This window comes from Glycine soja, chromosome 4 (assembly GCF_004193775.1).
Source record: "Glycine soja cultivar W05 chromosome 4, ASM419377v2, whole genome shotgun sequence".
NCBI lineage: Eukaryota > Viridiplantae > Streptophyta > Magnoliopsida > Fabales > Fabaceae > Glycine > Glycine soja.
Genome location: NC_041005.1, coordinates 9,299,674 through 9,315,746, shown reverse-complemented (window position 1 = coordinate 9,315,746; position 16,073 = coordinate 9,299,674). Strand labels below are relative to the sequence as shown.

At 32.6% G+C, this 16,073-nt stretch overlaps 1 protein-coding gene across 1 annotated transcript; it reads left to right on the top strand.

Moving 5' to 3' along the window:
• Window positions 1–9,710: 9,710 nt before the first annotated feature.
• LOC114409278 (5'-adenylylsulfate reductase-like 4) lies at window positions 9,711–13,814 on the top strand. Its single transcript, XM_028372681.1, has 4 exons — window positions 9,711–10,285; window positions 10,538–10,725; window positions 10,821–10,945; window positions 12,812–13,814. Exons 1-4 carry the CDS (start codon window positions 10,076–10,078, stop codon window positions 13,255–13,257), a joined length of 969 nt encoding a protein of 322 aa, XP_028228482.1. The 5' UTR covers window positions 9,711–10,075; the 3' UTR covers window positions 13,258–13,814.
• Window positions 13,815–16,073: the final 2,259 nt, after the last annotated feature.

The following is a 16,073-nucleotide window of genomic DNA, read 5'->3' as shown; positions in this document are numbered from 1 at the left end:
CTGCAGTGACATACAGTGCAATAATTAAAACGAAGTATGTCACAAAAATATGTGGACAATGAAAATAAGAGAATAAAATTAATGAGCATGCAATGAGTAAAAGCAAATATGTGTTCAGTTAAGAAATTTAGATTTTGATGGACACATGGTACTGCGATAATGACATTCGAGTGGAATTCAGAGTGAAGAATAAGAACAGAAAAGTGCAGGTAAATGAAAGTCATATTTGGTGTATATTCAAATAAAGTTTAGTTAATTTACATATAAGCTATATGAGTCAATTCAATCTGGGTGAGCAAAAAATTATAAAAAAACAGAATGCTATGTGAGGACATTTAATGATAGGGAACCTAACAGGAGTGCCTTACATTTAATCAGCATGCATGAGTGGAATATTGCGATTTTAATATCAACGAACACAACAAACACCGAAACAATAGTTTTATTGTGGTGTGTGGTAGTGAAAGGATAAGAAATCGAAGAAAATAGTTGACACTCATAATTTTTGTGATTCATAGACAGAACAAATTAATAGAAGATGAATAAAATGTAAGCATGTACCGACAAAAGCCACAAGGTAACTCAGTTATTCGTTTTACACTTGCCTTGCTTTTAACAGATGCAAATGATGAGTCTGAAGTGGTGGTTGTGTCGGTTGATTGGGACGGTGAGTCTGAACTCATGGTTGTCTCAATCTTGGTTGAGTGGGACGACGAGTGTTTTCTGTTGTTGGCTGGCGCTTGACGGTTCAGTTTTTTTTCCGTAACGAAATGAGTAACGAATGGGACGTGGATGTAAAAGAAGATGAATGGTCAGGAGAAGTGCGGGAGTCATAACGAATTTGGTGAAAAGATGTATTGTATGATGAATCGGGGAATGCGAAAGAACTGGGAATTGACGTCGTCTGGTGCTGCAGGCAGGGCAAGTGCTTTTTTTTGTTAATATATGAGTAGTAGGAAAAAAATGTAAAGACAAGAGTATACGTAAGTAATATTACTAATAATAATAATGACCATGCATTTTTTTTGTACATCAGTAAAAAAATTAATAAATTATAATATGAATTGTTTTTTCATGTACATGTTTTAAATAGTTGTAAATATTATTTAGGTTGTGTTTGAAATAAGTAGAGGTTGGTAAAAAATAAAATATATTTTTATACATTTAATATGGAGTGAGACATATAATTGTAAACAAATTGAAAAGATGTATTGTATGAGTATTACGGGAAAATAGCAGCAATCCAAAAAAAGCCTTTCAATGCAATATTAAAGTATCATATATAAAATGATTGGCCATGGTGTTCAGCAGGAAAAAATTGTAAATAAAATATACCGCTCGTGACGCCAAAAAAATTATATGTATGGTGACTGTGTAAGCAATTAATTTATGCAGCAGCAGTCGAAAACAGAAGCAATTGTTCGTATGACGCGATGGTTACGGTCGCAGGTGCAGTCAGCATTTGTGACGATCATTGTCAAAAAAACATACCCATGGTGAACAAATAATGGAAAAAAAAAACAAAAGTGAACGGATCCTCAGCGTTTGGCATGGATACAGTCATGCCAATTGCGCTCTGCATTTCTAATCAACTCTCCCTTGCACTGGTTGTGTGTCCCTAACAGCACGATCATTGCCACCTTCATTCTGACGACCTTTTCTTCTAGCTGCAGTTATATGTCATAAAGTCCGACATTTACATTATGGACTACATGAAACGAAATATGGACATAGCGCATATGAAATAAAATTAAAATTAAGAAATTCGAATAACATTTGTAATTCTTACCACTCCATACAAGAGACTCACAAATGACTCCTCCATTTGCATCCATTCAAGGACCCATAATGATGATTTCTCAATACAATTAAGGAATAAACATTTTTTGTGTTTCATTATTTGTCAAGAATAACACTAATTTGTAGTCATTGTGTTATGTATTTAAAAGTCACCTGGATCCACAATTTGGGATTTCTCTGGCTTCCACAATATCCCAACAATCCATTCCATCAAAGCCAATAACGAATTCTTGTGTTGGAAACACAATTTCTAGAACACTGAGCATGACATTGATCTGTTTATATAATTATTGTTACTCAATGATTAAATAAGAATATGTGATGGATCTGATACAAAAAAAATTAAAAATATATAAATAAACCATGATTTTAATGGTATCTTTGCGTTCATATGCGGTTTCACTTGTGAGGTCACAATCTAGATGATAAATTTTTCTGTCATTAATGTCTATGACCATGAGATACCAATGAGCTGAATTTTGAACAATCAGAATGTAAATTTGAAAAATTAAATCAAATTAGAAATTGAAATTAAATAAATGTTGACCCTGTAACTATTTGTAGCCATTTATTTAAATTTTGTATAGGTTAATCATGATATTCGTTACAAACATTACTTACCAGGTTCAAGTTGGAAAATGGAGGCATCCAATCCTTTCCATAATGTTGAATCAGAGTTTCCACTGGAGTGCCATTAATGACGTCCACCTATAATGATATTCAAATGATAGTTTTTGGAATGAATTACAATAATTATAAAAAGGTTAATTCCTTTTTGTATTGTATTCAATAACCATATAAAGTACGGTATACCGCAAAGGCTGGTGGCATACACCAAACAATCCTAGTGCGGTAGAGTTGACTGTAAGCAACCTTCAAAGCCATGAATAGTATTATCTGCAATGCATTGAATAACAAATTTAACAAGTTCGAATGTTGTCACTATTTTGTAGCATGTATACAATAGCATACTTTCGGATGATCCATATACCTCCTCCCTTACTAGCTTATTGGGACACAACGACTGAAAGGTTTTTCGTGTGTCGAAGTTGTTTCCTGCCCTATATAAAATTTCATTCCCGCTATTATGAAAATTAAAATAAAAAAACAAACATTTCGATGTCAGTGGAATTCCAAGTAAAGAGTACCCATGAATATATATGAACGAAAACTTATCTACAAGTATCACTATACTGTCAGCTACGTACCTCGGGTCGACATTAGGGTTGAACACATATGCACAAACTTGTATCTCCTCAAATGTAAGATTCATGTCCACAGTTGGCTTGAAGCAGCAGGGCATGTCCTGTACATGTAAAACATATTAATATTATGCAACAATATAGTTAAACAAATAGAAATGGTATCAATTGCAACAAATACGTAAAATAGTAGTTTTCATGTTTCCTAATTTTTGTCAGTATCTTCTATCTTTATCTCTTTTGCTTTATTAATAACTATTCTTTTATCATTTCTATATATTTGTTTTCATTTTATATTAATTATTATTACTGATTATTTAATTGGTTGAATATCTGTGATATATACCTAATCATTTTTATATACATACTTTTTCCACACTATACAATAAGCTTTGGAAAATGTGGGTTGTATATACCTACTAACTCAAGTGCTCATGTTAGTAATGCAAATTCCTCTATTAAATATTTTGTTTTTGACTTATTATGCGGTCATGTTTCTAAAACCAAAATTGTAATTTGTAATTTGTCTTCATTATTTTTATGACATTGTAAATATTGTATTAATGTATTTGATTTACATATTTTTTGATACTATTGTTTTAGTTTATCATTCAATATGTAATGACTTTGTTGTTATACTTTAATGTAAACTTTGATTTATCAAAATATTGTCAGTAAATATTCGTAGTGACGAATATTTAAGTCTTTAGTCGCAATTTTATTCATCACAAAAGATATATTGAAATATAGTGACTACTTAAATAAATAGTTGGTTTACTTGTTTACCATAATGGATAAATTTACTTACAAAATTGACTTAAAAACTTAATTAATAAATTTCTTTACTTCGTTGCCTTATTAGAATGCATGCTGAGACAAACATAAGAAATGATACATAACCTACATTACAAATTTTATGCTTATCGAGCAACATCTTAATACTATGAAAAGGCACTCGGAAACCTAACTTTAAGAAGTCATCAAAGTATTATACGTACTATTATACTTTATTTTAAGTACTTTGCAAGTGTTCCTACATTGCTATTGGGATTCATTTCACTTATGAAAGCGTAATTTAGTTTGATGTTGAATTGTATGTTACATTAAATGAATACATTCAGCATTAAACACATTTACAAAAGGAAATAATATTAAGATGGTTAAAGGAGTTAGAGGTTTTTTGGTCATACTAGACAAGTCAAACTTATGTACTTGAAAATATATTGTATTGTACATGAAAAGTCTCGTAAGGAAATTTCACATCAATTAACTTGTGGATGACTTACTTCATAGATATAACATGGTCAAAATATAGGAGTAATGTAACTATATGTTAAGATGTGAATTTGATATGAAATTGAAATCTTCAATTTTATAATACAACAAATAATAACAATTAAAAAATTGTTATTCCATTAAACAACATGACCTATATACATCACATCATATTAATTGGCTCAGTTGAAAATCAATAATGATTTTATTAAAAAATTATAATATTCATAATTATAATTAATTAAATAATAAAAGCTAACATTGTGTAACCAAAATTTGTTTCTTTAAATTTTACAATTCTTGGAATTATAATTAAGTATATGATAAAACATAACTGTAACCAAAAACTTTTCATTTTAGTCATAACATAATATAAATATTTAAAATATCAATTTTAAACATATATGGACACAAGTGTAATTACAATTATATGAAATTTCAAATAGCAGTAACTGTTATATTGAAAAAATATTGAAAATATTTTTTAAAATATTAATCCATATAAGGTTTAAATTAAAATATATTGAAAATTTGTTTAGAAATATATTAGTAGGAGTTATTTTTTGGTTAAGTGATAAGGATATGGTGGAGGGGAAAAATTGATGAATGAAATTAACATTAATTATTGTTATTTTTAAAAATTATCACACATAAATGAGTAAATATCAACGAAATTAAATGTATTTGTAATGTAAAAAAAACAAGACACACAATATATTTTCCCCTACAAATAAATGTAATGTATTCCTAAGTCTGTATACATAAGTAATCAATACATTAACGACATTAATTGACAATATTATAAGCGTGACAAAAACATTCAAAATGTTTGTTGTACATCCGTTTTTCATTGATGGATGAGGATGGATGAAGATAACAAGCTCCTGATCGTCGATGTTAATCTTGTTAAATTTGAAAGTGTGGACCGTTGATGTTAATGTTGTCAGCTGTCAAACGTGGGTCCATTACAGTTGATGCTGCAAACGTTTCGGATTTTATATTTTCAAACCAAGTAATGTGTAAAAATGGATTATATCGTCTTATATAATGTCCGACAGATTTGGCTAAATCTTTTCTTCCCGTTTCGTCCCGTTACATTAATTTCGAAATGCATTGAAAACCCAAGGAGCACGCGTCCGTAATTAATACTCCTCCACTTCAAGATGGGCGAAATCAAACAACATGGCTTTTCAGATTCCAAAACATCAAATCATGAGTTCGAAATGGCGCCTCTTCAGTTCCGTCTCTGTTGGTCGATTCGAAAGTGAAAATGCAGTCACATTAATGTTACATGTAGGCACGCTATTGGAAAACGCCATTAATGCCTAATAATAATCACTTCTCATTTAGTCACTAAAACAACTGCACGTAAATGACAACACACATATACAAACAATGTACGTCACATTCAGCGTCTCTATTTTCCTCTACATTACATTATGCGACCAACTGTAATTATAAGATTAAGATATCTGAAAATAATGAAAAAAATATAACGCATATTACAGCAAAAATGATATTTTTTTTAACGCCTAAAATCCTTATTATGAATTGGAAATACAAAAAACAAAAAATAGTGACCAAGAACCTAAAACACACGATTGTTGAATGAATATACTTTACCTTGTAGGTGTGTGTACAAAGACCAAAATAGTCGTCGTCCTAACATCGTACTGATGCAAGTCGTTGATGGGTCATTCATTCATTTTGTATGCTACTCACGTGACCCTACGGTGACCCCTACGTTTAGCTTATTAAGGGCATTTATTGCGACGGTCAACTCAGTAATCGATTTTTGAAATTTCCTTCTTTGTGCATTTTGCCTTTTCAACTTCCCCCCCTTCCATGTGCATCTTCAGGTCTCAGCCATTTCATCTTCCTCCTCATTGCAAATTCCATAACGCCATTACAGGTTCCTGTTCGTCACAAGGTTTTGAGGACCTCCATATCGGGTCGATAAAACATAATTATCTTTTCTCTATGCTTTTTCGCACCTTGTTTTGCCTGGTCATAGTGGTTTGCGGCCTGAAATGTATCCTTGCATGCGTTTCTCAGTTCCAATACCGTTGTAGTTCTGCATTATTGTTTACAGATGTGTATTATTCGGAATTAGTGTTCACTTACTTGTTGCTTCCTGTTTCTGTTATGCACGTTTTCCCTCATTAGCTTTGCAACCCTTAATGAAGCATTAGTTTTGTGTTTATGTTACAATTTTTATTGTCGTTTTCAATTTTTCGTTTTGACATTACTTTGTCGACGCATAATATGTATAGTTGAATGTTTTTGTGCCTCAGACAACCTTTAACCTTTGTTCTCTTTTAACTAGTGTTGCCTAGAAGTAGACGCCACCCTTAACATATCATGAGGACCGACGGCTCCACCGCGTCCAGTCCCGTAAGTCCTTCGATCATTTGAAACACACCATTTGGGGCAGTTACTAATTAGGCCAAATTTTGGATTTCAGTCCCCTCCCAGTTTGTGGCCATGCACAGTCGTATACTCCTTTCAGGCAGTATTCCATGTTGATAGGGTAACTATGTCAAACATTTTCTGAAAACAACAGAGCAAATTTTATCCATCTGAGTAAATGATCGAACTTACAATTGTGAAATGAAATGTAACATTGCAGAACTACATTGAGGTCCCAGAGCTTATCATAAGCAATGGGCTCCTCATTACCCTGCTTATGTGCAAATACAATACAATGGAGCGTCGCACTTCATTAAGGTTAGGAAAAATGGTCAGCAATACTACCTGGTCGATGGACTAAAAGACCTTAGAAGAAACTTGAACATACATGAAGCTGTATTGGTCCGTTTTGTTTCACCCGACAATTATTTCACTTTTTTTTTGGATTTTATGCCACCGCTGGATAGACAATCATGTGGAAGGCCTCCCACAACCACTAGGAAATATGTGTTTACTGTCGATGTAACCGATGGTATCATCTCCAAACCTACAACATTGGTCAGACCTTATGCATATCAAGAAGTAGTCTTAGTTTGTTGTTAAGAATAGTATGAAATGTGACTTCCTTTGTTGTCCTGTAGTTGTTGCCTATCAAGACTGTTCATTTTGTTGATGCTTCAAGACCATGTATGACTGTGCAACATAGGAGTGACGTTCGTCACATATGGAGCATCTCAAAAATAATTTTAACAAAAAAACAAATACTCAAATTGACTTAACTAAATTGTATTTGTTTTCTCAAAGTTTTAACATGAGCGTGTTTAGATTTACCCTCAAGTTAAACATACTCGCAACACAATGCTAATAAGAAGACAAAAATAAAGGGAGAAAAACAACAAAGAAATATATATGTAAAATTATGATAGAAAAAGAGAATAATAATTTGCATGTTTCAAAACTGAAGCTGTCTATTTTTTTATATTAAGTTCACAAGCTTGTCAAGGATTATGATAAATAACTTTTAAATTTAAATCAGTATTTGAATGTAAATGCAATCATTTATATTTATCTTAGAAATTAAAATAAATCACTATCTTTACAATGACAACTATAAAGAAATAATTAAGTATCTTATCAAAATTATGAAAAAAGATATAATACTTTAATATTATCATTACCCTATCTCTAAAATAAAAATTAAAATCACTTATACTATATAAAAAAAAAAAAATCAACCCACAGCAGACATACGTCCTTGTTCCTCAGACCGTCGACCTACTATTTATATCAAACTTTGACCTTTATCCATTCATGGTCGAATTCTAACTAACCTTGATTGCCATTACCCACCATCTCTGTCATACCATAATGTCTAATAGTAGATTCTGAGATAACAATCATGGTATCTAGTGTGTTTAATGAGGTATTAAACACCTAGATTGTCGTTACGCTAAGGTGATAGACATAAAATCGATGTGAGACCCTCGTAATGGATAGATTACGCGTATACAATTCAATGCTTATGAGTTAGGATCCAAAATTTCTGAGATATAATTACAGGAAAATAACATAATTATATAGTATAAAAGGTTATTTGCCCTGCCTTAAAATATATATATCTATATATATAATTGTAAAATAGATTGTTAAATTCAAATAAGAAAGATTATGCGGTTAATATAAGAATCGCTGAGTTATTTAACAATTATAAAATAATGCAAAATATGAAATAATAAATGATGCGATAAACTTAAATAATAATGTAGATAGAATCGTCTATGTTTTAAAACAAAAGATTAAAAAATAATTATTTGCAAATTTCAAAATTAATATGTTCAAAATCAAATGAAGATAGAATCACGTGGACAAATAATGCCTTTCACGAGGTGTTCAAAATTAATATTTCAAAACTTATTTTCCTTAATGTCAGCCCACGAGGTGTTCCACGCCTTTCACATAATTAACATGATTAATTGCATCATCATAAGTAAACAACAAAGTTAAAGAAAATGAAATACAGACTTTGGTATCTGTAGAAAAGTAATATAGCCCTTCCATCTTAGTGCATATGATGCATACCAGTAATCATCAAAGTGCTCTTATAGGTATGTTAAGGCAATTACACCCCATGCATTCTTACCACATGTTTAGAGGTTGCAAAATAGATCTAATAATGAAACATTGACATATGTTAGAAAAATCGTGGAATTCACATTACTAGAAAATGCAGTTTCAATATCGGTGGAAAATCACATTTTACATCGGTGGTCAACCGATGTTGAATAGAATGTGTTTTTTTTTTAAAGTGTTGGTCTCAAATGTATATCTCAATATTTTGTAACCAACAAAAATATGTGTTTCTCTTACCTTGAGTCATAAAAATTTTCATGAGAGCTTTTAAAATGATTACCTAAGTAACTCTAATATGTATGTACAGTAATAATTGATATATAGACATTTATAAACACAATTCATATTAGATTAATAAATACAAAAGAGATGTTAGGTTATCTAAAATGATGGCCATCTTCCTAATTAAAAGTAAAATGAATGAGTTTCTCTATAGTAAAAGTAGATAAGAGACCTTTATTCTTTATGCAATAAGCTATAGCCAAACATATGAATCATTCTTCAAGGCTAATTACTTCAATTTTCCATCCATGACTTCATGAGTCTCTTTCTTCAACTCATGCCAATCTTACATAAATACAACAAATCATTTTTTTGAATGAAAGTAATATCAAACATATATCTCATGTTCTCATATTTGATTTAATAGTTGTTACTAACTGTTCTCTTATTTTCATATTTTCACAATTAAATCTTACATATTTGATATTTATTAAAAATATATAAAATTTTAATATTTACTTCATGAATAAATATTAAATTTAAATACAACCTATCATCTAAATCAAGGTTACAAAAGGAAAAAAATAGTTAAACGTAGAAGTAGAAAAAATTAATGAAATGATTTTGGAGAGTTTGGAAAGAATAAAAAAAAAAAGGAAAGTCGAAGACTGAAAACCAACCAAATCGTTTGTACTGTCGAACGCAAAGGCGATGAAGCAACAAAAACAAGAGTTAAAGTTGCATCATCATTCATTTCATCTGTTGTGTTGTGTTGCGTTGTGTGTGCCATTCCCATTCCCGCCACCGCTACCGCCAGCACCACCGATCACTCTCTCACCCACCCCAACTGATACCCGTAACCTCTTCACCTTCCTCTCCTTCCCTAACCTAATTTAAAACTAAAAAAAACACAAACAAATAAAAAAAATGTCCCCTAAGGTTGGGGCACGTCACCCATGCTTCTGAATTAGGGTTTCCATTTGGATTTCGCTGTTCTGGTGCCCAATTGAGCGACGCAAAAGGGTAAGAGGAAAGGGATGAGGATTATGGTTTGGGGATCGGAGATCGTGTTCGCCATATTGCTCTGTGGGACCCTCTCATGCACCGCTCAAGCTCATCATAATAGGGTTTCTCTCTCCTCCACCACCGCCATCTGTCCCGCTCGCCCCCTTCTCGATTTCATCTTAGGGTTTTCAGATTCCACCTGCTCCCTTCCCAATTCTCTTGGATCCATTGCCGTCACCGAGGTAATCACTTTCTTTTTCTTCTCTCTTATATTATTCTAATTTCTTTATAAAAAATATATATAATTGTAATTTTGGGATTAAAGTTTTGATCTTCTTGGGATTAGAAGCCTCAAGAATTCGGAGTTGACTATGTTTGCCTCCACCTTCTGTAGCTCCCGGTGGAGCTGATGCGCCAAATTTAGATTGTGTGATGTGAGATTGTGATTACTGCAATATGTTTTTTTTTTAAAGCTGTGCATTGGTGATATGCAGGGAGATGAGTTTTTTTTGCATAAGGCGTTGAATATGGTTCACAAGAATAATCATGAGTATGTGGCTGTGCTCTTCTATGCATCCTGGTGCCCTTTCTCGCGGGTGTTTAGACCAGTTTTCTCCATCCTTTCTGCGCTGTACCCTTCCATTACTCATCTTGCCATTGAAGAATCATCAGTTTGGCCGAGGTTTGTGGAATGTGTTTTCTGAGAAAATTAATTTTTTTTAAATTTTATTTTTGTGTATGAATTCTTTCAATTAAACACCAATCCAATTCTTGCAGCATACTGTCCAAATATGGTGTCCATAGTGTCCCTACACTGTTCATTTTGAATTCTACCATGCGTGTCCGGTATCATGGGTCTCGGAGATTTGGCTCGCTCATTGGTTTCTATAATGATGTTACTGGTAAGGCATGCTTTTCCTTTTCCACTCCATATCCTAGCATTGGGATTTGTGTGTTGTTATCTTGATTTTTGTTCATGTAAATCAACTGTAATTGCAACTTTTGCTTGAGATTCTCACAAGTAACTCATTCAACTCGTGGAGTTTAAATTTGATCATAGTGCTCAGTCCATTTGTAAAGCTTTCAAAACATAAACAACAACAAATCCTTATCCCATTAGGTGAGGTTGGCTACATGGATCACACGACGTCATTTAGCACATTTAAAAAACTAAGTTTCAGAAATATTATTTAGCATGAGATCTCCCTTAATGATTTCCTCCAATGTCCTTTTTGGTCTCTCTTTTCTCCTTTTCACTAGACTAAAAATCATGCAATCTACTTTTCTAATTAGTGCCTCTTGTGGTCCTTTTTGTGCATGCCCAAACTATCTTAACCGGTTTTCTATCATCTTTTCCTCAATGGATGCCACTCCAATCTTTTCTGATATATAGTCATTACGTATTCTATCATTTATTGTATGACCATACATCCATTTTAACATTCTCATTTATGCTACTCCCTCTTTTCTTTCATGTTGTCCCTTTAAAGTTCAACATATACTATCATATAGTTGGATGTATAACTGTACAATAAAACCCACCTTTGAGTTTAGTAGGTACTTTGTGATCACAAATAAGTGAAATAACCCTTAACGCCTTTCTTCATTTAAGTCATCCCACTTGTATTCTATATGTGAAATCCTCATTAAATTCTCCATTATCTCGTATGATTGATCCCAAATATTTAACTTAGTAATCTGTGGTATGACCGCAGTAGACGTCTTCTCCTAATTTTACTTTTGATCCAAAATTGTCTCTTCTCTTGTCGTGTCTCTTCTCTTGCTAAAATTGCTATGTATATATACTCTGAGTTACTCCTACGTAAGTGTAAACCCTTTGCTTCCAAAGTCTGCCTCCAGAGTTCAAGCTTACTGATAATTGCTTCCCTTGATTCCTCAATCAAGACTATATGATCCGCTAAAAGCATGCAATTAGAGATAATATAGCCTTGGGCGTGCTCAATCAAGACTATGGGGATAATCCAAGAGCTCAAATTAATGACTTTCCTATTGGGATAGGATTACATCAAGCAAATTTTGTCTCCTATGTGGTCAAGTTCACAGACCTCAGAACCATGGTTTATCTCCCAAATTGCGAAACCCTGCAAAATCCTCGATTTTGCACCAGCAAAAATTACAAAATTAGCCTGGGATACCATCATCCTACACCACTCATTTCCCCACGACAGAACTTGGACTTTCTTGCTCAAAGAATAATAAGATAAAATAGAACAAGAACCGAAACAAAACATGGTGCTCTCAACCCTGGTTATTCTGAAACTGAACCTACCTATAGAAGCCCTGAGTTCGTGGAGGTTTGCTAGAGTGTGCATTTAGTGAGGAAGTTGGTATTTAGTGAAAATATGCTGATATACACTGCTAGAGTCTTAGTGAGAACCGAGAAGAAAGAGCATTATTTTTTGATTTGGAAGTTGGAAACACATCATTGAGTTCTTAAGAGAGGAGTGAGAAGTTGTGAATTTTAAAAGTTTGCACTTGGGGAGAAATTTTGGATTTTCTGTTTTTAGCTAAAAATTACCCCATGAAAATTCTTTTGTTTAATATCCAAGTGTAGCGTTTTATAGTAAATGATTTTAGTTGTCTCAATAAAGACATTACCTCATTTAAATTGTTTGGCCTAACAAACTGAGAATTTTGTAATCTTGTTATGCAGTAACACATTGCTTTCCTCATTTTCTTTGCCATGCTGTATCACAATTTTGTTTTTCTTATTTTCTTGTAAGTTTATTATTTGGCTGTCATTGTAGGGATTAGGATTGATTCACTTGATCAACTATCACTTGAGAAAATTGGTCATTCATCTGCCAATGAGAGTCATGGTAACACTGAGCCAGAAAGTTCTCCATTTTCACGGGCTAGATCTCCAGACAATTTACTACGTCAGGAAACTTATTTGGCTCTGGCCATTACATTTGTGGTTTTGAGATTACTATACTTGTTTTTACCTACGCTGCTTATATGTATTCAATATGCTTGGAGAAGGGTCATCCAAAATATTAGAATAGGGAGCTTGTTGGAACATCCTTTGATTTATTTGAAGCGGCTAACACAGTCATTTAACTGCTTGAAAGAGCCGTACAAGAGAAGTAATCTGCAGGAAGGAGCAATGAATGCTAGAGTGTGGGCTTCCAAGTCCCTTGCCACCGTTTCAATTGGAGAGGAAAGCAGCAGCAGCCGTGGGACGCATCAGTGAGTTGACTGTACCGAGTGGATTTTCTTCTTGAAATTGGAGATTAGAATATACCCTATGAAAGGCTTGGCTGCAAGTTATGCCATGTAATTTTGTTTCAGGATCATCTTCACACCCTCTGGCCTCGTGCTTAGTGAGGTAAATTATGTTACTGAATGACTGGAATTAAGAGAGTTACTGTAATCTCTAGATGTTCAGAACTTTGATGATTGATGGCATGTCAAACCAACAAATGTTGTTCAACCTTGTGTTGGGTTACTTTGTAATCGCCACTTATATGTCCATATGATCAAGAAATACTTCATTCAGCGTTCTAGAAGATTGAGACTTCGATGTGTATAGTTTAAATGTAGCAAACTCGAGCTGAAATCTGCAATTTCTTTGACTTGTAGGTTTTCTTGAGGATCAAATCTTTTGTTCATCAGTTCATAAATTTATTTTTGTTGGGACTGAAATGGTTGTAAATCCCACATAAAACTGATTGGATGCATTGTTGATGTAATTGGTGCGTGATTATTTGTAGTTCAAAAATAATTCTATAGAAGTAATTTATATCAAAATCTATCGTAATCTGTTTTAATCCTTTCCTCAGGAGAGTTCAATGATCTTTTATAAAACCCTGGTTTATAATGGTGAATCCCTTTGCCAACCTCTAATATTGAATACACACCGTTTGCTGATATGAGAATTTGATCCTTCCAAACATTAAGATTTAAGAAGTCTACCCTCTATGTTTTTTCTTTAGGAATGGAAAGTCTTTGCAGTAACGTGCTTTAGAGAGACTAGGAAGACAGCATCAAACTAATCAAGATGTCTTGACTGCACATGGTTGACATATATGCATTTGCAATCTGCTGAAATTAAGCTAGCTAGCAATTATTATTATTTTTTATTATGTATTGCATTTAGTCTGATCATTTCTCGCCCGCAAGCAGGAAAATCTGTGTGAAGGCTTGGTTTCGTGCAATTTCATTTTAGGTATATTGATTGCTCTTCATAATATAAATGGGATTAAAGGGAAATCCTGAAGAAATAAAAATTTACCATATATTAAAATAAGTTTCATTAATTAGATGAGTTTGCCATTCATTGGATATTTTCTTCTTTAAGTTTATATTAACCGAGGGAAAATTATTTACAATTGTTCAAAATTAATAAACCTTCATTTTTCAGGTCACTTTCAATTCAAGGATAATAACATTGTTTTTAAATCAACCTTCCATGTATAATCTGTACAAGAAATCTAACTGCAATTATTCTTAGAGGAAAAAAGTTATGCATTAATAGTGTAATAAATTTATTAATTTTTAAAATAATTATCTTTAAACGTTTATTTATAATTAAACAACAGTACAAAATTATTTTACATCAAAAATACATAGACATTAAACTATTATTCTTAATCTGTCTTTGATTTGATCCTATTTGCTATATCTATATACAAGACAATATACCTATATCTAGCATTTTTTATTTGGTGGATTACCGGAAGGCAAGCAATTAACCATTGCAGTTGCAGAGAAAGGAAAACAAAAGACAACTTGCCATTTGTAGCACTTAAGAAGGGATGTATAGAGTGGACGAGTAGAAGAGAGAAGAATTCAAAGTTGACGACACCAAGATCCGACAATCCGTACTTGGTTGTGTAACACACGTCACTAGCAACAACTAGGTATGCGTGCGTGCGTGCGTACCTAAGTACGACACAGATTTGGTGGGTTCCTAATCTTCCATCCACAAGCCAACCAAAAAAAATGTAGTACTACTATACTACACCTAGCTAAGCTAGCTACTCCATTAGAACTTAGAAGCTTTCATTACCCACCATTCACTACTCAAAATCTCATGCGCATGCAATGCATGCCGTAGTGGTGACTGGTGAGTGGTAACGTCGAGTTGTACTTGTGCCCAATTGCTTTCCTCAATGGGATAGGTACAAATTGGCTTCTCCAACAGGATTTGGGCAGGGTGGGAGACCGTGACATGTCTCACACCTACTTATAATAGGATTTGTTGACATTCAAAATTTTCAATTACAAATTTTAGATATACAACTTTTCCTATTAATAATTGAATAGATTGAATTTGACTAAATTTAACATAGAGACGTTTTTAAATTGAACTAATTAATAAATTATAACACTATATAGTTTTATATGCAAAATTGAAGATTAATATGATTTCTTTACGGCAATATTGGCTCAGTTTTTTATTTATTTGTGTGACTTAGGGAAGGACAGGCTTTAGGAGATTTCCTCTCACTAAGGCCCAATCTACACCCATGCATCCACCTATTCTCTAGCAATTGCTTCGTGTATTCAGTATTTTTTCTTGCGCAACCAACAAATTTTCGTAAATTCTGAAAGTATCCTTGCTAATAAACATATGGATTGCAATCCGGTAATAGGCCCGGATTGGCAATCATACGGATTGTGAATGGCCCATGCAAAACTTCAACTTGTGACTTTCGCATCATTAATACGACTCTCGAACCAACTGAGCTAATAGAAAAATTAATTATAAAATAATTAATATTGTTATATATAACACTAAAATTTCTAATGTATATCTAATGCACATATAAATTTACATAATAAATTTTATGACAATTAATTTTGATCTAATAATTAATTTTTTGACATATATAAATTTTTATTAAATCTATGATTTTTATTTAAAATTGATATATGTAATAAAATACATTATTAGATCAAAATTAATTATAATAAGAACCAAAATCAGAAATCTACTTAATGTAATAATTATAAAAAAATATAATTGAATATTAAAAAACAGTGTCGATTGTAAATTCATATAAA